Raw genomic sequence first — 24,872 nt, 5'->3', positions numbered from 1 at the left:
CTCACACTAAGAATGTTGTTGAGCTACTTCAACAAAAGAGCACTTCAGCTGTGGACTGGTTGAACTGGCAACCCTCCGGTCACAAGCTCGAAGCCCTAACCCATAGGCCACGGCTGCCCTGTTATGCGACACGTTTGCTTGAAATTGTGGCCACGAACTGATTTTTATGATGCTGAAATTCTGATAAGTAGAACTGTGTGTCATTCAGTGTGGATAGATGCCCTAGAACTTCTGTTTTTTTGCTTTGTTACATAAATGAGCCTGACCCTTTTTGTCTGTTCTCAATTAATTGATTGGAAATTAACAAAAAGGGGAACTCCTACAATGTGATGCTGTGATAAACCAAAGAAAGGGGAAATTAACTTAAATAAATTAATTAACTTAAATAAATTAATAAATTAACATATCAGGGACAAATCATATAGGGTGGCAAATAGCCCCTAGACAAGATGGTGGCCATCCCCTGGCCTGCTTGGGATCCTTCATGAAATCCCTCTCCTAGAGTAAGTGTTTGTGACTATGCTTTCCAGGCTATGAGGCTCTCAAGGCCCATATACTGTAGATCTGATCACTCAGACATAGGTTATCAAGGTTAACCTTTAAGGGTTAGTTGCCTTAAGATGTGTCTAAACTACCCGGCAACTAAAAAAGATGAAAAGGAGGAATGCTTTACTGTTGCCTTGCCTTGCAGACAATCAGAAACGGCTGGTTTTCTCTAGCGTCCCTGCAACTGAAAACAATTCATTTCAGAGGTGCATGCATTTTACATTTACATTTAGCAGACACATTTCATCTAAAGTGACATACGTTGATCGGATTCTATTACATTGTCCCCGGAGCAATTTGGGGTTCAGTGCCTCAGGGCACAACGGTGGTAGCCAGGAATTGAACCTACATGCTAGTCCAGCTCCTGCACTATGCGACCACCGCGGTATCATACAATGCAGAGTCAGAGAGCAATGGTATCATTCTGTCCTCCTTTGCCTCAATGACGCCGTCAGCTCTTTCTGTCAGGGCAACATCTTGATAGACTCAACAAACAGGCCGGGAACATGTGCCATGCCTGGGGAACATCTAATATCCAAATATTGTTATTGCACAAAAAGTGATTTCTATCTCTAGACAGAGCAGTTTTGGGTAACTTTGTGATGCCCAAAGTGCCACAGGGCTAGTTAACAAAAACTACAAAAAATTACATGACAGACCACACTACTAGTTTCTGTCTGAGAACTTGCTTAGAATAGGCTACCATCAATAGCATACCATCACTGAGGCTGTTACAACTGAAAGCCAATATAATTGTAGACAGGTCATGCGATATTTACGAGAATTAGTAAAGTTATTCCAGATTCTTAAATCTGTGTAATAGATTTGAGAATCTGGAATAACTTTACTATTTCTCTTTTCCCCTTTTTGTTGATAGACACAAATGTGACTTAGCCTCCTCACAATGACAATATCAACAGCTTTTGGGGTTATGTGTCTTGTGTTAAAGGGTGCACCTGACAGCAATGCACTTCAGTGAGTTGAGAATCCAATAGCATCTAAACATGAACTTGTGTTCTCCAAAGCCAAAAAAGGAGGACACCTCGTCAAAATTAGGCTATAGGAGCGATCCGATATTTGGTAGACTTTAAAGAATCTATTTATTTCAAACAACTTTTCAAACTTATGAAACCTTTTAAACTACCCAATACATGCCTGCATTCTACAGGACCTTTAAACCTATTGATTTCAGCGTATGTGTTTGTACGCATGTTTGTTTATCTAGCTTAGGCCTACCACTGACCGAAAGCCCTAAACCAGCTAAATACAATAGCATATTTGCTATTTGACTTTGTCTTAACTTGGTCTATGATATCCACAAAAACAGAAATGTAGGCCTACTTTAACTGGAATAACAATGTAAGTACACTGTCCTACGGTCGCGCAAACTGGAAAGCCTCACGGTACACAGTCATGCATAATTGCATAATTTTGTTTCACGTGTTGGGGGGAGTGGAAAAAGAGCTAGGTAAATCCATTGGTTGTAAGCTCGTATGCTTTCATGAACCCCGGGGTTCGCACAACTTGTGCTTGCCAAGACGCCAAAGGGAAATGTGCGCTGATACTTCGGCATAAACACCCAGCATGGACTGAAAGTTTCGTTGGTGTCACTGAGGTCGTTCATTAAGACTGCACGGGAAGTAGCCTACGGCTGATTACAGAAAAATGTGGGGACAACAAGGGGTTTATAAGCCTATGTGAAAATGGTAAGTTCCTTTGAATGACTATCGTTCTTGCCTAGTTTTGACTGCGAAAATCAGTTTGCAATCTAGTAATTTAGGCTAGAGAATGACGACGCAAAAGGTAAACACTGAGGAAGAACATGTTGAAACCTATAGTCTATGGCAATATGTTTGGGTTTTAGTAATGGTTCAATGTATGTGATGTACAAAAATGGCTTGGGCTCAGCACTACATATTAGGTGACAATAAGGGACTTGCAGCTAAATGTGGTAAGGGACATAGCGCAACAAAGATGCACATCTGTCGCAAACGGTTGTCTTAATTTGGAGCACAGTGCAGGTTTAGATATAGTTAAAAATCACATCGACTTTTTAAGATAAGTTTTAGAGGTAGTCTACGTTATTGTTAGGCTCACCAGTGCACCATGGTTTAACCCCAGGCGTTCACAAACGTGGCTTGCATCGCCAGTTTTCTGTTGTTTTGTCGCGTTAATTTCTGTAACGTTTGGCCATAACAAGACTTAAGGCTCCAATTAAGTTCATATAGCTGGTGTTATCAAAAAAGCGCCAAGGAGGGGTGTAGCCACGTGTTAGACTGTGAATTCTGTACTGAATGGACAGCAGATTACAAACTCTCGTACATTTGTTGGGGTTTTCATTCATCATAGTTTTCCTTAATTTTCCTGACTTCTGTAAGACTATATAGGGTTATCAGGTTGTTATTGAGAACTCCAGTTAAAAGTAGATGTCTGAACATAGAGTTGAATTCTTCTTACTAGTTCAAGCATGAAATCTTTATAATTAAAACGCATAGACCAATTAACAATAAATACCCTCATTTCACTCTTAACAATAGGCTGCTGCAATGTGGCATCATATTGTATGCCTATATTCAGATAATTGGATAGTAGTTATGGGCCGGTATTGTGTTGCGGGGGCAACTTAACAGGTTTTCTCTAGAATGCACTGAAGCTGTCCTGTCCCTCCTGCTATGGACCCTTGTTTTCGAATCTTGTTCTGCAAGTAGCTCATGGGCCAACTGGAATAATTTAGTCTGACTGTTAGTTCGGGTGAACTTCCATGTTAAGTGGTCCCCTATTAGCTTGACATCTGTGTGGCAGGTGCATGGATAGAGTGATTCTCAAACTGTACAAGTTGATTAGGTCACATCATAACTGACTGCAACAGATCTGCATTCAGTTAAAGAGTGTGCATGCAATCTGATATATATATCACAAATCTTTTGTTGGCCCAGAAAGTGTTTATTTGTAGACTTTATATTATAATGTGTCAAGTTTATTTAACCAACGGTCACTTTATGGTCGAAGACAGAATGAATGTTGAGCTGAATGGTGACTAAAATGTTTTCACAGCTTTTCTGTGGTCAATTTATTTTCTAGTGCTAAGAGGGCAGAAGGGTAGTTGAATAGTGTCAAAGGTGCATCAGGCCGTGAGAGAAGGAGGGGTCTGTGTGAGCCTTGCAGCGGGGTCATAGAGGTCTAGCCAGCTGTAAACGGCAGTAAACACCTCCCTGACACTGCAACCACCCTCACCCCCCAACACACACACACACACACACTCCATCACCATGCAGTATGCCAGTGGTTTTGCACCCGCCCCCCCGTCCCCCACCCCACCTCACCCTTCCATACCCCTGATGAAAACCTAAACTTTAACAGATTGGCGGTTGGCCAGTAGTTAGCCAGTAACCTTATTTGCACACTAGGTCAAACTGAACAAAAAGTGCTGATCAGTAACGTGCTGTTACTGTAGGTGTGAGGGTGAATTTTACCGTAAGTGTTGGTTCTGTGAATGATGAAACCGTATTATCACCTTTGGGCTTTGATCATTAATCCCCCCCCCCCCCCCCCCACCCCCCCTCCCTACTCTCCTTTCCTTAAATACAGAAAACCCACTGACTGTCTGTCAGTCAGTTGTCAGTGTCTGCTTGGTCCTCCGCGGTCAGCATTGGGCAAGGCCTGTCACAGCGCTTCCCGTAATCTGGACTAGCGAGCAAGACGTTGAGCTGGAGGACCAAAGAAGAGTGGGTGCAACCCGCGGAGCAAGATAAGCGGGAGAGCGAGTGTGTGTGTGTGTGTGTGTGTGTGTGTGTGTGTGAGAGAGATAGAGTGAGTGAGAGAGAGAGAGTGAGTGAGAGAGAGGAACCACTGCACAGCCATGTCCCAGGAGAAGAGGAAACCGAGGACCAAGGACGTGGTGCCGTCGGACGGCGGCTGGGGTTGGGCCATCGTGGCCGGCTGCTTCATGGTCACCATCTGCACGCGGGCCGTCACCAGGTGAGCTCCGGTCCCGGTCCCGGCAACACCACACTGTGCCACGGGCACGCCGAACAGGCACCAGCGTGCACAGGAGTTCATTAAACTGCCAACCGTTGATAAGAGAGTAGATTTACGAGCTGCCATTTGGGGAGTGTGGAACACCATGACTTCTTGCAACTAGGCTGCAATCTGGAGTTTAACTTACGTAAGGATGTTAAATTCGCCTCTGCTAAACAGCAACATTTCACGTCTGTATAGTGATTTAAAAACTGCTGAACCTTAGATGGATTAAGCAAGGGTGTTCTGACAGGAGCATCAACAATATTGAGTATTTATTATACTGATGTTGACAGGAGTTGAAGGAATATTGACGATTAGACTGATAACTAGTGTGTTAACAGTGGCAGTACAGTTTTTCTTGATCTTGTTGACCTGCTTAAAGAAACTGGGATCCCTTTGCACAGCACAAGTCAGCTCTTGCAAATGTGCTCACACATTTTCATTGGGTTCACCCATTTCTCACACCCTTTTGCAAAACAGGCTGTGCTAAACAAAAGGAAAACACCTATTCACAGGTGGTAGCGATTCATTTGAATCTCTGATACACCGGTGTGAAACTCCTTTGCACAATTATTCAGTCAGCAAGCATTCATTGTTTTGTGTTGCTATTTGCAAGTATGGATCTAAAGCACATTTAGAGAAAGTACTGTACTGCCTGTTTGGTGAAGAAAACCATACAAAAGCTGACAAGTGAAGGTGTTTACTGTAAGTTTATTTCATTGACAAATGTGTAGTTCAATGACATTTGTCTCGTCTAGATGCTAGTACTGTAGGTCTTACATATCAATGACAATTGCCTCTTGGGAGGAATGAATACAATACAATACATACATCAATACATTTAGTCTTTTTACAGTTTTTCTAATACCAGAAACAAATAGAAAGAAATAGACATGTCCAAAATGAAGGCAGAAACTCATAATTTTGAGAACTTTTTGTTGTCCAGTGTGTGATGATTGATTGAAATCACACTGTGATTTGACTACAAGATGTGTTGTTTGAAGGCAAAATTTGCTTTTGCTGCACGTTTTAAATGTTTTGAGGAAGTGCATTTTGCAAGCAAGTGGTAATTTTGGCCAGCGTGCTTTATGATCAGACATGCGTCTTAACCGTTTTGAAAACGTGATGTCAGAGTTGGCACAAGCATTAAAACGATCAAGAAAAACTGGAGTACACTTGAGTACATTTTAAAGGTCCCATACCATGTCTGGCGAACGTGTGTCTAACCAGGTCAAAAACATATGACTATATTTAGGTGTTGTTTGACCCAGAATTACTAAAGAGTAAGATGGTGCTTTACGTTGTTGGGGAGAGGGCGACCTTGTCTGGCCAGCCTCCAGATCGGGTTTCACATGCCATTCAGTAAACAACTTATGTTTCCTGAGTCGGAACAGAAAGCCCAAAACGACAACGACCTTCTTCTCTTTTGAGCTTCCTCTTTTTCGATAAAGCAGTTGTCATCGCCAATATTCGCAGAGAGAGTTATTTATACACTGGATGAATGTCTGAAAGCCATGTTTGTGTGTATCTCTCTTTGCAGAGCAGAAAAGGGCCCCGCTTCTTCCCAGCTGCGATTTTTTTTTGTGAAGCATCGTGCCTTAATCAATAGCTTTCTGTCTTGTGAGCGGTGTCAGCACGCGCCTTATCTTAAAGATACCATAAACGCACCTCCGTCAATTATGTAATTTTTCTCAGCATCAGCTGTACTGTGAGTTATTGCTATCTGCCAATATAGCGGCCATAAAGATGTTCAGACAGAGAGCTAGTATGCTGAGGGTCACTCTGGGTGTCTCTGGGCACCTCTCTTGCTATCGCTGTTTCCTAGTGCCGCTGTGCTAATCATGGTGACATTCGAGTCCTTTGTTGTGGTTGTTGATGATCATGGAGACGGAGAAGGAGTCAATTTTCTCGGCTTAAGGGTGTGATGGATTCTGAGGTTCCGGGGGAACAAGTTGAGTTATCAGGTGTCAAATGCTCAGATGTCACTCAAAGGAACCTCGCGCCCGGGGCAGTCTCTGACTGGAAAATCAGGCTGACTGACCATTTCAGTCTCTGAGCCTTAGGCCTGTTTTTTTCTTAAAGATAAGTGACCTGTTGTTTGAGACTCTCTGGTGAAAGAGGTGAAGGCATTTGTGAGCATAAGTCTTAGCTCTTACCCCAGGACTTTGTTTTTTTTTGGTATAAGTTAATTAGTACTGTAAGGTTATGGCATCTCAAACATTGTACTAAGGTACCGTGTGTGTGTGTGTGTCTTTGTATCCGCTTTGTGAAAGACATTTTGTATCATCGCAGTGTTAATATGATCTTTTAGTTCTCATCAATGATCATGGATACATGTTTGCTTGTCAATGATTGTGCCAAGGGTTGTGTATGTACTTTGTGGTTCACATTTTGTGCCATCAATGTCTTTGCCATCCCTGTTAGTCATCATTGCTTGTGTGTGTGTGTGTGTGTGTGTGTGTGTGTGTGTGTGTGTGTGTGTGTGTGTGTGTGTGTGTGTGTGTGTGTGTGTGTGTGTGTGTGCCGTGTGTGAGACACTATGTCCACATGAGTACTTCCTCAAACATGGACATTTCCCTGGAAAGTGACAGCACATGCTTGGCCCTGTGTGTGTATGCATGCATGTGTGTGTGTGTGTGTGTGTGTGTGTGTGTGTGTGTGTGTGTGTGTGTGTGTGTGTGTGTGTGTGTGTGTGTGTGTGTGTGTGTGTGTGTGTGTGTGTGTGTGTGTGTGTGTTGTCCCAGCACTGACGTGGCAGGGATATGTACTCGAGGGAGGCTGCTCGTCCAGCCGTGCTTGGCCTCAGTGCCCCCCCCACCCTCCATGCTCCCTCTGGCCTGGCACCGATGCTGTTGTTTGCACAGGTGCAGAGCCAGCACAGGATAGCCCTCAACCCCCCCCCCCACCCCCCACACACACACACACACGCACAACACACACACACACACACACACACACACACACACACACACACACACACACATGCATACCCCCCCCCCACACACACACTCATGCACACACACACACACACACACACACACACACACACACACACACACACACATGCATACCCCCCCCCCCCCCCACACACACACACACACATACACACATGCATACACACACACACACACACACACACACACACACATAAATCTCACACGCTCCCACCCAGCAGTCAGCATGGGTCTTTAAACAGACCCAAAAGCTGCTGTAACCCCCCCGCCCAACACCCAACACCCAACACTCCCATCCCAGTCAGCCCCCAGTCTCCAGCTGCTAGTTAGGTAACAGTGTTTCTGCACAGCTCTCTGTAATAAGCCCCTGCAGGCCAATCAGTAGATGCTCCTCAGTCATGACAGTGCAAATGCACTGGACCTGAGGGTTTTGCATTCAATTTCCTCCCTATTGGTCCTTTTCACGCTAACATCAGACAAGGGCCTATTGTTTAACTGGAAGGGCGAAATGCTATCGACAATGCTATTAACGTCCCACTTGCAGTGCAAGTCTGGCAGATGCCAAGCACCGGTATGTCAAGATCACGTGTAGGATATGAAGTGAGAATGCATTCTGAATATCAGGGGAGGAATGTGTCTTGTCACGTTGTGACATGACATGTCTCTATGTCACGTTCTGAAAAAGCATGTGTGAGGTTGACAGGTTAGATGAAGTCAGCTAGTTACTGTAATCTTGGGGGCAGAAATAACAGTATAGCCTAATCATGATTCATGTTATCCAGCAGCGTAAGCCTATTTTAAGTGCATTCGTGAAAGTTAAACTAAAGGGACATTTTTGTTTTTGAAAGTCTGCTGTGTGTCCTTAACTGCTCATTATTTGTTCACCAAATTAAAAGGGAGGAGTTGTATGAACAACTGTGAGTTCAAACATGAGCTTGTCTGACCAGTTTGACCTGAAACCCCCAATACAAGCACAACAAATAATATGTATCAATATATCAAATATATATGTGTTCCCAGAGTGAGCATACATTATAGTATTTTATAGTAATATCATGCATTTCCTCGCAGGAAAAAATGGCACTAAAGTGTTGGATGGAAACTCGACTTGTGAATGAATTCCAATCAAAACAGCTGACAGTAATCTATAGGCTGATATACTGTAGATTTATTGTCACTTTTGGGATTGGAACGTAGAACCTTGGGATTGGAACGTAGAACCTTGGGATTGGAACACAGAACCTTGGGATTGGAACACAGAACCTTGGGATTGGAACGCAGAACCTTGACTTTGCTAACATCCCGCTGTCACCCTTGCTGTTCCCCAATCCGCTCATCTACGAAATCAATTGCTGTGTCAGTTTACTCATTCCATGGCTATCTGTATGCTTCGTCAGCTCACAAAGCAAGCCAAGGCTGGTATTTTGCTATTGATTGAGCGCAACTAGGAAAACTAGGAAAACAACTTGGGATGTCAAAGGTCATGAAAGGTTATGAATCTGAGTTTGCATAAATACATTTCTCTCTGTATTGCAGGTGCGTCTCCATTTTCTTTGTGGAGTTTCAGATGCACTTTGGACAGGACTACTCAGGGACTGCATGGATTCACTCTTTAGTTGACTGCACAACTATGCTTTGTGGTAAGTGGAAGAAGAACATATTTTGTTTTTGTTTACTAATTTGTTTTGTTTTTGTGTATTATTAAGACTGATATAAGTAAGGCGTTCACTTGTTTCTAGGTTTGTTTGTTTTTTTGAAGTTAGAGTTATTGAGATGTCAATAAAGGTCATCTCTAGCTTATCAAGGACTTGCAACATCTACAGGAAATATGTGAAAAGACTGCTGAACAAGCAAACAAAAAAGGCCTGGCAAGTCAGTGTTTTTTGGGGGGGGGTTGGGGGGGGCATACAAGTGTTTTCCTTAATACCATAAAAACTTGGTGTTGAGTTGGCCTGTGATATATGCAAGTTAGTTTTTGTTGTGCAGTAAATAACAAACAGATATTACCTATATAAATGTATTGTGTAGAGACATCTACAGATTTCCTTGTTTGTTTTATAAAGATTGCTAAGATGTGTCGTTTGGTTGTTATGGGAACAATAAGGAATAGTGACGTACTGTAGGCTAGAATCCTCAATACCTGCCTCTGATATACTGCTATGAGGGCCCTGTAGAATGCTTATTAGCCTACTGTGCTGCCTTGTTGTGACAATGCATGACTCCCTACACGTATTAAGTCACTCTGCAGTGTGTCAGCTGATGTCAGTTGATAAACCACTAACATTGAATAGGAGGACTTGTAGGAAGGGTGTCATTTGCGCTCAAGCCTTGTCGGTGCTCACAGTCCGGGACCACAGGATCAGAGAAGCTGGCTGGGCTACTTCAAAAAAGACTAACCCAGAGATGACCGGAGCACTCAGATTACTTAACAACTTAGTTGTATTGTGGTGCACAAAACGACTGACGCGTCGATGCACTGTTTCTTCCTCAGAGTCAAAAGTTGAATAGGAAGATTTCAACCTCAGGTATAACATCAACACGTGTTTAGCTGTATTTGTGAAGAACTAAAGGCAATGCTGTGAATAGATTCATCCAATTTCATCCATTGCAACAGTCTTTGAACCCACGCTCCCCCTGTTTAAGAATGTGTGCGCCTGTACACGCAGGCACGTGTGTGTGTGTGTGTGTGTGTGTGTGTGTGTGTGTGTGTGTGTGTGTGTGTGTGTACGTGTGTGTGTGTCTGTGTGCACGTGTGTCTGTGTGTGTGTGTATGTGTCTGTGAGTGTGTATGTGTGTGTGTGTGTGTGTCTTGTGTGTGTGTGTGTGTGTGTGTGAGAGAGAGGATTGAATAAGACTTGCAAGCGAACAGCTGGAGGGAGGCCAGCGTTCCCACTGCTCCTCCTGTGACTCTCACACAGCGCACATCTTGAGAGAACGCGTCCGTGTCGCCGCACAGCGACCCCCCCTGACCCCCCCTGGCCTGTTTGTTGACCTCTGACCCCTCGTCTTTGTGCTTGCTGATCTTGGAGAGGAGCTAGAGAGAATGAGGAAAAGAATATATAAATATTTATTTTATTTTTTAAATTGTGGCTCTTCAAAGACTAGATGCTCTAATTGACTTCCTTGAAATAGGACGAAAAAATGTCTGCACACTCCCACATGGTCGGAATTTGATGTTTTGGTTGAAGCCAAAACTATTTGCCCGAAGCTGTCCCGCCTGGGTGATGTTTTTGCATGTCTAGGGCTAAACTGCCACAGACACAGTACCGGACTTCAGGGATGGGCCTGGTCGTGCGTGAGAATAGATAATTATGCATTTTATACAAGGCTTAGACATCAGCAGATTTATGTTGTTCTGTTGTGGGGAATACAGTACTGTCGGCTTCAGTGAAAGATCAAAAACATTTTGCCAAGTGCAGCTTTAAAGAGGAACTATGCAGGATTGGCGATTTCATCTCTGGTTTCGGTTTCGTTTTCGCTCGTTTTATGCTTGCATTTTCTCTGCAGAGCTTCTCCGACAGCTTTAGCGTGTATGTTTATACATGTATAGGCTATATTTAAATATATAAATTGCAAGCGTGGTTCTTCGTCTCAGACTTCCAGATGTAAACAAGGAGCGATCGTCTCCTGCAGAAAGTTGCATAGGGTCTCTTTAACACTCAGAGTTTCAGAGAAACCCGGTAGAGCTGTAATTCTCAAGCCATAAAGAACGAGCCGTTACATTCTGACTACGGTATGCACGATCTGTAACTGAGTGCTCTGTGATCTGAATAATGAGGATCTTACCACAAACCGCACTCAGTTACAAAGATTGCCTTTAACAGACGATCACAAATCAGTACAAAATCACATCCAGGATGAGTCCCTTCTAGTAATAACTGTAGACTGGATTCGGCACACATCTGTATTGAACCTAATGTCCTGTACCAAACAGTTTGGTACACTACAAATACCTTTACACCTTTACAAGAGAGCACACTGTGCACAGTACTGATTAGATGTCTGTGATGCACTGATAACACTTTTTTTGGATTGAGTTGGAGTACTTACATTTTAGTATGTTTACCTTTGTGTATGCCCGATACCAAGTACCATAAAAAAATGACTGTCAAAGTGCAAATAATTAAGACGAGAGGTTTGATTTTCATCAGGTGCACTATGGCTATTACAAAATACAATAGATTATTAACTAATGCCATGTTGTTTATAGGCATAACATCAACACATGTTTAGTTCCTGGAAATGTTGTGAATAATATGAAATAAATTGATTCTATTTCATCCATTGCAATAGTCTTTGAATCCATGCTCCTTTAGATGTAATTTAATCATTTGTTTATTTCTTAATTTCTTTCTCATGGAAGCACCTCTTGGCAGCTTCATTGGGAACAGGTTCTCGTGTCGCGTGGCCGTGATTCTGGGTGGGATCCTGGCGTCCACAGGCCTGGTGCTCAGCTCCTTCGCCACCAGCCTCGAGTTCCTGTACCTCAGCCTGGGGGTCCTGACAGGTGAGCCCACTGACATGCCTGTCTAAAAGAGAAAAAAAGAATTAAATTCACCCTCATATTGGCATAGCATGAGTGTACTCTTTGAGATCCGGCCCAGAACTGTGTCCTGGTAACTGTTATATTGAAAAACAGAGAAACATAGTAAGCAAAAAAAAAAAACACTCACAAACCCACTTTTAACGTGGCTGAACTCGTCCTCACGTTTGTTAGTGAGTTATTTGTGGTTTCTAAGTTCTAAGATATGAGAGGAAAAGAAGCTGACGGTCTGGCTACCCTCGAGGTGTTGCCACTGACATGCCTGTCTAATGAAAAAAATAATTAAATTCACCCCCATGTCTGCATAGCATGAGTGTGCTCTGCATAGTATGCAAATAAAACCCACTCACAAACCCACTTTTAACATGGCTGAACTCATCCCCACTTTTATGAGTGTGGTTGTGATGTGTGGTTTCTGACTAAATATTTTTATGTTGCATTTATGTTTATGTTTTGCCATGAATTCTAAGTTCTAAGATGTGTGCACAAAAGAAGCTAGCTAACGGCCTGGCTACCCTTGAAGTGTTGCCAGGGATAATGATGTCATCACTTTAGTTTACATACACCAAATTACTTTTACCTGAATTAATGACTTAAAATGAAGAGTTCTTTTCCAAAACGCTATATCCACCATTTTAAAGAATTTTCATAAATCATTTTTTTACCTTTTTTTTTCCCGAGTAAGTTCAGTGGAACTGTACTGGGTTATGTTTAGTTGATTTATCTTTACTCAATCAAAGCAAAACAACTGCATTTTTATTGATCTTACCTGAAATAAACAATTAAACAACATGACTTTTTAATGTTTAAAAAAAATGGATTTATAGCGTTTTGGAAAAGAGCTCTTAAAATGTAATATTTAGGAAGTAACCTCTCCTTATTTTGTTTGTCTGTCTCCCAAATGCATGTTCCGTGACAGGCGTTGGGTTCGCCCTGTCCTACACACCAGCCATTTCCATGGTGGGGGCGTACTTCTCCGAGAGGAAGGCGCTGGCCTTCGGTATCGCCATGTCGGGGAGCGGCATCGGCACCTTCGTCCTGGCACCCGTCGTCCAGCTCCTGATTGACTACTACTCGTGGCGCGGCGCGCTGCTCATCCTTGGCGGGTTCGTGTCCAACCTGTGCGTCTGCGGGGCCCTCCTGCGGCCCATCGTCCTCAAGGAGGACGAGGACGAGGCGTGTCCACTCGCCAGGGACTCGGAGTGCGGCTTCAAAGTCCCGACGGAGAAAGAGGCGCTTCAGACCAAGATGGACAGTGAGCGTTGCTCTTCGTCTTCATCGTCTTCCTCCTCCTGTTCTGTTGCGTACCAGTCCTGCTTGCAGTCCTTGCAAGAATACAACTTTCTGCTCATGCCGGACTTCCTGGTGCTGGCTGGATCCTTCCTGTTCTTGGCCAATGGCTGCAGCCTGCCCTTCGTCTACCTGGTACCGTATGCACTGGACGTTGGGGTAAACCACCACCAGGCTGCATTCCTCATGTCTATCTTGGGCATTGTTGACATCGTCGGAAACATCACTTTCGGATGGCTCACTGACCGGAGGTATGTATTATATTATATTACTGTATTATTAGGCAGTACTGGTCTAGTGTTCTTAAAGGCCGACCACAGGAAAATAATTAAGACTTACCCTTGAATCTCCAAAGGTTTCGATTTACAATCAGTGTCTAACACAATGTACCTTGCTGTTTTGCCACCTTATTGTTAAAGGCACACTATGCAGGTTTAGGTAGTTTTGGCCACAAGAGTGTCACGGCCCTCTTGAAGAGTCACAATGTATTTACATATGTTACTCTGCTATTGTAAATAGCAAATTTCTTGCTACTTATCCCCCCTTTATACAATGCAAGTCTTTGTTGTGGAGGTGAAGGATTAACAATGATCTCCAAAGAGCTATATCTAATGACAAGGTTCACGATTCTCGCGAAATTTGTCAGTACTAGTTCCATGGCTGCTTTTCTCAGTAGAGAATCGTCTATGCCGTATAACTATCTTGCATAGTGTACCTTTAAGTTATCTAAGGTCATCTCATGGACAGTGACATCATGTTCTTAGCCAGCTATCTTAACTTGCACGACAGCAAGTTTTTTATTGATGGACACCTATGGAGTATCGCTAGGAAAGATGTTTCTTCGTTTATTTATGTCTTTGGAAGAGCGAGAGTTAATGTGTACAAAGTAACTGACTTTTTTGCGCTTATGGTATTGTGCTTGGTCTTGACGTTCTGATAATGAGTGTACTGTATCTTTCTTGACACTGTATAACCTTGCATCTAACCCTAGATATCTCCACACGTGTGACTTTTACTTTGAAGCTTTTACTGTTTTACTGTCAGCTCTACAACTCACAGTAGACAGTAAAGATGATAGTAGACAGTTTAGACAGTAAAGATGACACCTTTTTTTATGGTGCCCTCTGGACATGACAGGTCGAGTGTTTTTTTACTGGCCTCGAGTTGCAGTTCTAATGCAAACCTTGCATCTAACCCTAGATATCGCCACACGTGTGACTTTTACTTTGAAGCTTTTACTGTGTTATTGTCAGCTGTAGTACTCACATGTAGACAGTAAAGATGACGCCCTTCTTTATGGTAGCATCTAGATGTTCTGTCTGAATGTGTAGATTTTTAAATGTCATGTCAGGTGTTTTTTACAGGCCCTAAGAGTTGCAGTTCTAATGCACACTAAACACTAGGGAAACACTATGGCTGTTTTTAACTAGGGAAACACTTGGCATTTTTACTGCATAAAATGTTTGTGTTGATCGTATGTGTGTGGTTGAAATTCCACATACTGTATTTTCATTTCAAGAACAACAACTTTTTGATCCTTTAAAAATACTTTTATTAGACTTTAGTTTAGTTATTTTAAGTTGAAGTATATAGGGAAGAACACATTTCGGCCTCAGTAGAGGAAGAGGTCTACAAATGTGTTTTCTGCCCAGATTTGTTTTAATGGGCCTTGGTCCCATCTAACCATGTGCCGAATTTAGGCAGGTTAATCTCTTCCAATTGGCAAAGCCTCTTCTCTGACCGATTGGCAAAGCCTCGCTTGCCTCAGGAATATCACAAGTGTTTGTTTGTTTTCCCTCACAGTCAATTGACTATCACTGTGTTGGCTTGATAAGCATGGGTCAGACCAGGGAGCCAAGGGAAGGTTATGGACTGAGACCTAGTTTTGCCAAAATTGTTGACTGATTTACCAATATGTGTGTGTGCTGCTGTATTTGTACATGTATGTGTAAGTTTGTTTGAGTACGTGTGTGTATGAGTATATTTTATGCTGACTTTGACCTTTTCCTTCTCTCAGGTGGTTGAAGAGGCACCGTACGCTGTGCTACATGTTCGCCTTGGGCATGGAGGGACTGTGCTGCCTCTTTATCCCCCTCCTCCGCACTTTCGCCCTCCTGGTGCCATTCTCCGTGCTCTATGGCTACTTTGATGGCGCTTACGTGGCACTCATACCCGTGGTGACCTCCGACGTGGTGGGCACTTCACAGCTGTCGTCGGCCCTGGGAGTGGCCTACTTCTTGCACGCCATTCCGTATCTTCTCAGCCCACCAATCGGAGGTGAGGGTCAACGAGGTTGTCAGATGATCAATGGTGGAGCGAAAACGCTGCATGGTCAAAATGGTGTTCTAAGCTTTCACCTCTTTTTTACCTCCGCCAACGAGGTTATGTTTTCATCGGGGTTTGTTTGTTTGTTTGTTTGTTTGTCTGTCTGTTTGTCTGTTAGCAAGATAACTCAAAAAGTTATGGGAAGGTCTGTAATGACACCAAGGAAAAAACAATTACATTTTGGGAGTGATCTGTATCACCATCTGGATCCAAGAGGCGGTTATGTTTTCGCTTGGTGGAGGTCTGCGCTCTCTGAGTGCTTTTCTAGTTTTACCAGAAGTGACCATCAACAGTACCATCAACTGTTTAGTCATAGTTGAGGGGGAAAAAATTACAAATTCAGTTAACTTGACCTGCCAGGAATTCTCCAAAATAATGCTGGTAAATGACTGACAGGTGTTTTCGTTCCCTAGGATTTATCAGAAAAATGTTACTGCAACGGCTGCAGATTCTACCATACAATTGCCCAATCTCTGTCAGAGCAGGTGTTAGAAAAACTCAAGGGTTGTATTGTATAAGCGTGACACAGGTCAGTGTTAATATTTAGTCACCTCGGGTCCATTATTACAACACAAACTAGATATGTAATTCCAAGGAAATTACGAGTGCATGAAAATGCAAAAATGGTGAGGACTTTTATTTTGAAACAGTTGTGGGTAGAGGAAACAGTTGAACAGGATATGTACTCTTTAAGAGAGCCAGAAAGCCTGAGACAGAGAGTTGCTGCCAGGTGGCTTTGAACACCTGGCTTAAGATTCTAATTGCTTAACGACTTCATTGTGATGTCATAATCCAATGTTAAGTCTATGGGAGAAAAAATGTTTTTAAAAATTCATATAAAATAAACGATAAAGTTTTCAAAGATGAAATTTACATAGCTGAAGTCACCTAAGTAAGACCTACGCAGCGCAGTTTGAATGAAGTCTCTACGTCGAACGGTTGAAGCTGAATTGAACGCACAAAAAGTGTGGAAGAAGAATAATATCGATAACTAGAGAATGTAATTCCAAGGAAATTACGAGTGCATGAAAATGCAAAAATGTACAGATAAATCATGTAGATATGGTTACTAAGGTGTTGCTAGGGTAGACATGGTGGTTTTATAGTTTTTGAAAGTTGATAGTGCTAAGATAAACAGTTTAAAATTGAATTAGCTAACCTGATTACCAGATAAGCTAACTATGCTAACAATGCTAACTATGCTAACGAGGTTGATTAGCTAACTTAGTTGATGATTTCTAGCAGTTAATGGTAAAAATGCTAACTATGCTAACTATGTTTACAATGCTCACCAGGTTGATTAGCTAACTTAGTTAATCATTTCTAGCAGTTATGCTAAAAATGCTAACTATGCTAACAATGCTAACCATGCTAACTAGCTAACTTGCTAGTGAGGACTTTTATTTTGAAACATTTGTTGCTAGGGTAACCATGATGGCCATTATCAGAAATAAAGAAGTTACTGTAGTAAAATCATGTTGGTTGCTATGGAAACGGTCATAAACGCTTAATTTGAATGGTTGCTATGTTGGTTGCTAGGTATGTGGAGGTTTCATGTAGTTGACTGGAGGCATAGGTGATGATAATTGACAGTTGGAATGGTTGAACAGTTAAATAGTTGAGTATTTTCAATGGTTAATGATTTAATAGTGTATTATTGCAGTGAGGACTTTTATTTTGAAACAGTTGTGGACAGAGGAAACAGTTAACAGGATATGTAGTCTTAATGAGATTGTATGCTTAAAGCCTGAGAGAGAGAGAGAGCTGCTGCAGCTGGACTGGCCACCTGGCATAAGATTCTAATGGCCCTATTATGATGTCATAATCACAATGTTAAGTCTATGGGGGGAATTTTAATAGTTTTTATTTAATAGTTCAAAAAGTACAAAAGTTACAAAGTTGAAAAATACATAGCTGAAGTCACCTAAGTAAGACCTACGCAGCGCAGTTTGAATGAAGTTTCTACGTTAAACGGTTGAAGCTGAATTGCACGCACAAAAACGTTAGAGGAAAAATAATAATAAGAAGAAACAGGATAACAGTAGAGTGCATTTTCATGCACTCTAACTAGAGAATGTAATTCCAGGGAAATTACGAGTGCATGAAAATGCAAAAATATATAGATACAGTAGATAATGTAGATATAGTTACTAAGGTGTAGCTAGGGTAAACATGGTGGTTGCATAGTTTAAAGAAAGCTGATAGTGTGAAGGTAGACAGTTTAAAGCTTAAACATTACAGTTCTAACTGAACTAATGATTTCTAGCAGTTATGCTAAAAATGTTAACTATGCTAACAATGCTAACCAGGTTGATTAGATAACTTAGCTAATCATTTCTAACAGTTATGCTAAAAATGCTAACAATGCTAACTATGCAAACAATGCTAACCAGGTTGATTAGCTAACTTAGCTAATCATTTCTAGCAGTTATGCTAAAAATGCTAACTAGCTAACTTGCTAGTGAGGACTTTTATTTTGAAACATTTGTTGATAGGGTATCTATGGTGGCCACTATCAGGAGTAAAGAAGTTACTGTAGTAAAATCATGTTGGTTGCTATGGAAACGGTCATAAACGCTTAATTTTAATGGTTGCTATGTTGGTTGCTAGGTACATGGAGGTTTCATGTAGTTGACTGGAGGCATAGTTGATGATAACTGACAGTTGGAATGGTTGAACAGTTAAATAGTTGAGTAGTTTCAATGGTTAAATGATTTAATAGTGTATTATTGCAGTGAGGACTTTTATTTTGAAACAGTTGTGGACAGAGGAAACAGTTTAACAGGATATGTGTAGTCTTCAGAGAGATTGTATGCTTAAAGCCTGAGAGAGAGAGAGCTGCTGCAGGTGGGGCTGGCCACCTGGCATAAGATTCTAATTGCCCTATTATGATGTCATAATCCAATGTTAAGTCTATGGGAGAAAAAATGGTTTAAAAAATTAATATAAATTCAACGATAAAGTTTTCAAAGTTGAAAAATACATAGCTGAAGTCACCTAAGTAAGACCTATGCAGCGCAGTTTGAATGAAGTTTCTACGTTAAACGGTTGAAGCTGAATTGAACGCACAAAAAGTGTCTGAAGAAGAATAATATCGATAAGAAGATGTCGGATAACAGTAGAGTGCATTTGCATGCACTCTAATAAGAATAAACAGTATAACAGTAGAGTGCATTTTCATGCACTCTAATTAGGCCTTGTATCAAGGGCAGTTGATACCAGGCACCAGTATTAATAAAAACTAGATATGTAATTCCAAGGAAATTACGAGTGCATGAAAATGCAAAAATGGTGAGGACTTTTATTTTGAAACAGTTGTGGGTAGAGGAAACAGTTGAACAGGATATGTACTCTTTAAGAGAGCCAGAAAGCCTGAGACAGAGAGTTGCTGCCAGGTGGCTTTGAACACCTGGCTTAAGATTCTAATTGCTTAACGACTTCATTGTGATGTCATAATCCAATGTTAAGTCTATGGGAGAAAAAATGTTTTTAAAAATTCATATAAAATAAACGATAAAGTTTTCAAAGATGAAATTTACATAGCTGAAGTCACCTAAGTAAGACCTACGCAGCGCAGTTTGAATGAAGTCTCTACGTCGAACGGTTGAAGCTGAATTGAACGCACAAAAAGTGTGGAAGAAGAATAATATCGATAACTAGAAATGCAATTCCAAGGAATTACCAGTGCATGAAAATGCAAAAATAGATAAATAATGTAGATATGGTTACTAAGGTGTAGCTAGGGTAAACATGGTGGTTGCATAGTTTACAGAGAGTTGATAGTGTGAAGGTAGACTGTTTAAAGATGAAACATTCCAGTTCTAACTTAACTAATTATTTCTATTCATGTTAAAATGTTGATTAGCTAACTTAACTGATGATTTCTAGCAATAATGCTAAAAATGCTAACTATGCTAACAATGCTAAATTTGCTAACAATGCTAACCAGGTTGATTAGCTAACTTAGTTGATGATTTTTTTGCAGTTATGCTAAAAATGCTAACTATGCTAACTAGCTAACTTGCTAGTGAGGACTTTTATTTTGAAACATTTGTTGCTAGGGTATCCATGGTGCCCACCATCAGGAAACAAGAAGTTACTGCAGTATAATCATGTTGGTTGCTATGGAAACGGTCATAAACACTTAATTTTAATGGTTGCTATGTTGATTGCTAGGTACATGGAGGTTTCATGTAGTTGACTGGAGGCATAGTGGATGATAACTGACAGTTGGAATGGTTGAATAGTTCAATAGTTGAGTAGTTTCAATGGTTAAATGATTTAATAGTGTATTATTGCAGTGAGGACTTTTATTTTGAAATAGTTGTGGACAGAGGAAACAGTTAACAGGATATGTAGTCTTCTGAGAGACTGTATGCTAAAGCCAGAGAAACTGACAGTTGGTGCCCCAGGTGGCCGGCCACCTGGCCTAAGATTCTAATTGCTGCCGTGATGTCATAATGAGCAATGTTAAGTCTATGGGGGAAATTGTAATAGTTTTTAACTAATAGTTTAAAAAGTATAAAAGTTACAAAGTTGATATATACAAAGCCCACATCGCGTAAGTAAGATCTACGTAACACAGTTTGAATGAAGTTTCTACGTTAAACGGTTCAAGCTGAATTGCGTGCGTTAGAAGAAGAATAATAAGAAGATGAAGAAGTTGAAGACTAGGAAGAACAGTACAGTGCATTTTCATGCACTGTAATAATAAGAAGCCTAGGAAGAACAGTACAGTGCATTTTCATGCACTGTAATAAGAAGAATAGGAAGAACAGTACAGTGCATTTTCATGCACTGTAACTATGCTAACCATGCTAACTAGCTAACTTGCTAGTGAGGACTTTTATTTTGAAACATTTGTTGCTAGGGTAACCATGATGGCCACTATCAGAAATAAAGAAGTTACTGTAGTAAAATCATGTTGGTTGCTATGGAAACGGTCATAAACGCTTAATTTGAATGGTTGCTATGTTGGTTGCTAGGTATGTGGAGGTTTCATGTAGTTGACTGGAGGCATAGGTGATGATAACTGACAGTTGGAATGGTTGAACAGTTAAATAGTTGAGTATTTTCAATGGTTAAATGATTTAATAGTGTATTATTGCAGTGAGGACTTTTATTTTGAAACAGTTGTGGACAGAGGAAACAGTTAACAGGATATGTAGTCTTAATGAGATTGTATGCTTAAAGCCTGAGAGAGAGAGAGAGAGAGCTGCTGCAGCTGGACTGGCCACCTGGCATAAGATTCTAATTGCCCTATTATGATGTCATAATCGCAATGTTAAGTCTATGGGGGGAATTTTAATAGTTTTTATTTAATAGTTCAAAAAGTATAAAAGTTACAAAGTTGAAAAATACATAGCTGAAGTCACCTAAGTAAGACCTACGCAGCGCAGTTTGAATGAAGTTTCTACGTTAAACGGTTGAAGCTGAATTGCACGCACAAAAACGTTAGAGGAAAAATAATAATAAGAAGAAACAGGATAACAGTAGAGTGCATTTTCATGCACTCTAATAAGAATAAACAGTATAACAGTAGAGTGCATTTTCATGCACTCTAAAAATAAAAAAGACGATAAAGAAAGTACAGCATTGAGGTCCAATCGATGTCACGGAATGTGATAAGGCTATTTATTACATTGTACATATTCTATTATTACACTTTATTAAGAACATTACGCTAAAGGTACAGTCCATAATAAAAAAAAGTGTTTTATATCCAATTGAGCAAGTATGTCTTCACAGTCGTGTAGCCTTCATTCTATTTGTGCACTGACTAAAACGAGTGTTTGTCTACACACTCATGAATCTCTAAATAGGAAACATGTAGGGCTGTGCTCAAGGAATTGATATATAGAGGAATGTATCGATATGGCATCAAACAACTAGAAGCTTAAGAGACAATAGAAAAGAAAAGGAAAAGAAAAAACGATCAAATAAAACAAAAATAAATCTTGGAATTAGGAACAGAATGTATCAATCTTTAAGAGCCTGAAGATATTTTTAGATAACGTTTTTTTTAAGTTAAGTAAGAGAATTTGTAGGTGAGACAGGGTCGGTTCCAAGCATAGACGATGTAGGCAATAGTGTTTTAAATGAAATTGAGTGTCTACAGGTGGTGTAATTTGAGCATTTACAGTTGTGGTCCAGGCCTGCATACAGTACCTATACATTTTTGACTAGATACTGTCTAGCATAGTCAGAGCCTTCCCTGAGGTGAGGACAAGGATTTTATTGGAGATGTGGGACTTGACAGGAAGGCTGGACATCAGACGTATAAAATGTTTAATGCATCCCTTTTTAAACACTTGTTTTGGTTAAATACCCTCGTTTATTTTAACCCGTTTTATTGTGCTACAAAACAATGATGTGGAGAGATGTTATTTAACATTAACCCTTTCATGCGCAACGTCCACATGCGTGGACAGTAACTTTAACTCTGTTTTCTACTTATTTATCATGTTGATATACACCAATCCACTTCAGGGCAGTTTTAGTAGGTCCTTGGCAATATATTAACAATATGTATCATCTTATATTTGGAATATTGACTGCTTGATGACATCATCAATTCAACATGAGTGACAGTAATGGCCATATGCTGAATGCTCCAGGCATATCTGTAAAAAGGTAGTACTCAAGAAGGCAAAATCATGTAAAAAAAAATATTATGCTGTGCAGGAGAGTGTGTTGAACAACTCTATCTTTTCAGAAATTAAATCGGATGTAAAATAGAGTTTGTAGACCCTAAAAAGCAACTGTCCACGTATGTGGACGTTGCGCAACAGAGGAGTTAAATGGCCAAAAATTAGATTTTGTAACTAGGACTTTTTTTTATTTTTTTTTTTCAAATATGATTTTAATTGCTTTAAATTACAAAGAAACAAACATTTGGTAAACATATTTATAAATAATGACCTAATTACATGTGGTAATGCCAAGGTGGTATGGTAATATGGGGGTAGTAGAGGGTTGGGTGGGTAGTAGAGGGGTTGGTATGAGAGTACTAGGGGTGTGGGTGGATTTGTAGTAGAGGGGTGGGTAGTATGGATGTAGTAGAGGGGTGGTTGGGTAGTGGTGGTAGTAGAGGTGGGTAATATGGGGGTAGTAGAGGGGTGGGTGAGGGTCGGTGAGCAATAATGGGGGTAGTAGAGGGGTTGGGCGGGTAGTATGGAGGTAGTAGAGAGGTGGGTGGGTAGTATGGGGGTAGTAGAGGGCTGGGTGGGTAGTATGGAGGAAGTAGGGGGCCATAGTTTCCACATTTTCTGTCATTACATTTTATCCTTTTTTACCCCTTTGTTGCGCACTGTCCACATACGTGGACAATAACATAACTTCTATATAAAAGCATATTTTTTAAAAATTCCAACTGATTTTCAATATTGGGCTCATATAGAGTAATAAAATCAATACTAAAAAAATCTAGACACTTTTTTTCATAATGCGTGCATGAAAGGGTTAAGCACCCAAACACACGCACAAAGACAAATTGAGCAAAGGAGGACGTACACAAAGAATCTCTCTTTTTCTCTCTTTCTTGCTCTCTCTCTCTCTCTCTCAAACATACACATGTCACGAAATTGTCTTGCACAGTTTTCACTATACTACTGCTATCTAGTGGAGAAAAATGCACATTACACCTTTCATTGTGTCTAAAAAGGTATTTACATTTTTGCTTTCCTTTCTCTCACACCCTCTGTCCATTCCCCACCCATTCCTTCTTCTTTGCTGGACTCTACCTTCCTTGATACCTCAACTCTCTTCCCCTCCCTCCTTTCATCTCTCCTATTCCTTCCCTCTTTCTCTCTCTTTTTCTCTCTCTATCTTCTCTCTTTCTCCCATCCCAGGCTGGTTGGTGGACACCACAGGCAGCTACACGGCCACCTTCTTCCTGAGCGGCTTCTCGCTCATCGCCAGCTCGCTGCTGCTCTTCACGGCTGCGGTCGTCCGCCGTTGCCAACGGAGACACCCCCACCCTCGCCACGGGGACGCTAACGGAACCCAGGCGGCCCCCACGGAAGACCCCTGCTGTAAGAGCAAGCAGGCGGACTTTTATAGCATCAAAAACAAGGACATGATGATCACAAACACGCCGGCCCCCACCTCCTAGCGGCGTGAAACATTACAAAAACATTACAAAACTGTCTTTTTTTTTTTTTTTAATCAAGAAAATCCCAAAGTGTATTTCTGTCATCAAAGTTTTCGTCGTTGTTGTTGTTGTTGTTGTTGTTGTTGCAATTTGACTATAAGATTTTGAAATGAAAAATATAGGACATTCAGACGACACCAAACTACTTGTTACTCTTCCAGCCTACTCAGAAAAAGGACTCCAAAGAAGGGTTTTGTACTTATAAAAGACACACATCGATGCACATTGCATCAGAGGCCATTGGACCTTGTGTATCATATCACACAAATAATGAATTCACTTTCACTGTTGCCAGTGAAATCTATTGTTGATTTAATGACTTTAATTGCCATTGAATTACATAAACAATGATGTGTGCCTGTTCGGAAATCTGGAAAGCACCGTTTCTGCACAGAAGTGTCCTCGTGCAGCTCAGGGTACAAATGGAAGTCTATGAATAATCTTAACTTTTAATTGTATTTTTCATAATTTCCTAAGAATAAGATTACACACAGTCGTATTCTTTCTTGACACCAAATGCACGCAATACCAAACTTGTCTCTCTTGTCTCTCTACGTGATACAAATAACTGACATTTTAGATGATTTTGACATTTCAATGCAATGCATTTGCAGTTTATATTTTAGGCTAACACCACTACAGCTCTGCTGCCAGTCTGGATGGAACATTTTAGATGACATGAATTCACTTGTAATTCACATACAGGGGCTATTGCAAACAGGACAATTTTTCATAGCAATAAATGTAAATTCAATTTTCTAGCACATTTTTCTATTTGTAATATAGCCTCTACATATGTTGGATATTATTTTTGAATTTGACAATTAAAATACTGGAAACATCCATGTGTCTTATTTACTTTGACTCTTATACATTTGGCTGAATCTAATCTAATTGTTAAAGCGCTCATGCTGCAGGAAACTATTGCACCGATCAGCCATAACATTATGACCACTAACAGGTTAAGGGAATAACACTGATTATCTCCTTATCATGACACCTGTCATGGGATGGGATATAATAGATAACATTTTGTCCTCAA

The 24,872-nt window shown here is 40.8% G+C and overlaps 1 protein-coding gene across 1 annotated transcript; it reads left to right on the top strand.

Annotated features, from left to right (window-relative positions):
• Window positions 1-2,070: 2,070 nt before the first annotated feature.
• slc16a12b (solute carrier family 16 member 12b) lies at window positions 2,071-24,673 on the top strand. The gene is made up of 7 exons (XM_062526800.1): window positions 2,071-2,252; window positions 4,135-4,524; window positions 9,057-9,160; window positions 11,884-12,027; window positions 12,983-13,604; window positions 15,371-15,630; window positions 23,529-24,673. Exons 2-7 carry the CDS (start codon window positions 4,406-4,408, stop codon window positions 23,789-23,791), a joined length of 1,512 nt encoding a protein of 503 aa, XP_062382784.1. The 5' UTR covers window positions 2,071-2,252; window positions 4,135-4,405; the 3' UTR covers window positions 23,792-24,673.
• Window positions 24,674-24,872: the final 199 nt, after the last annotated feature.

Source organism: Sardina pilchardus, chromosome 22, assembly GCF_963854185.1.
Source record: "Sardina pilchardus chromosome 22, fSarPil1.1, whole genome shotgun sequence".
Taxonomy (NCBI): domain Eukaryota; kingdom Metazoa; phylum Chordata; class Actinopteri; order Clupeiformes; family Clupeidae; genus Sardina; species Sardina pilchardus.
This window is presented reverse-complemented; position numbering and strand designations above follow the sequence as displayed.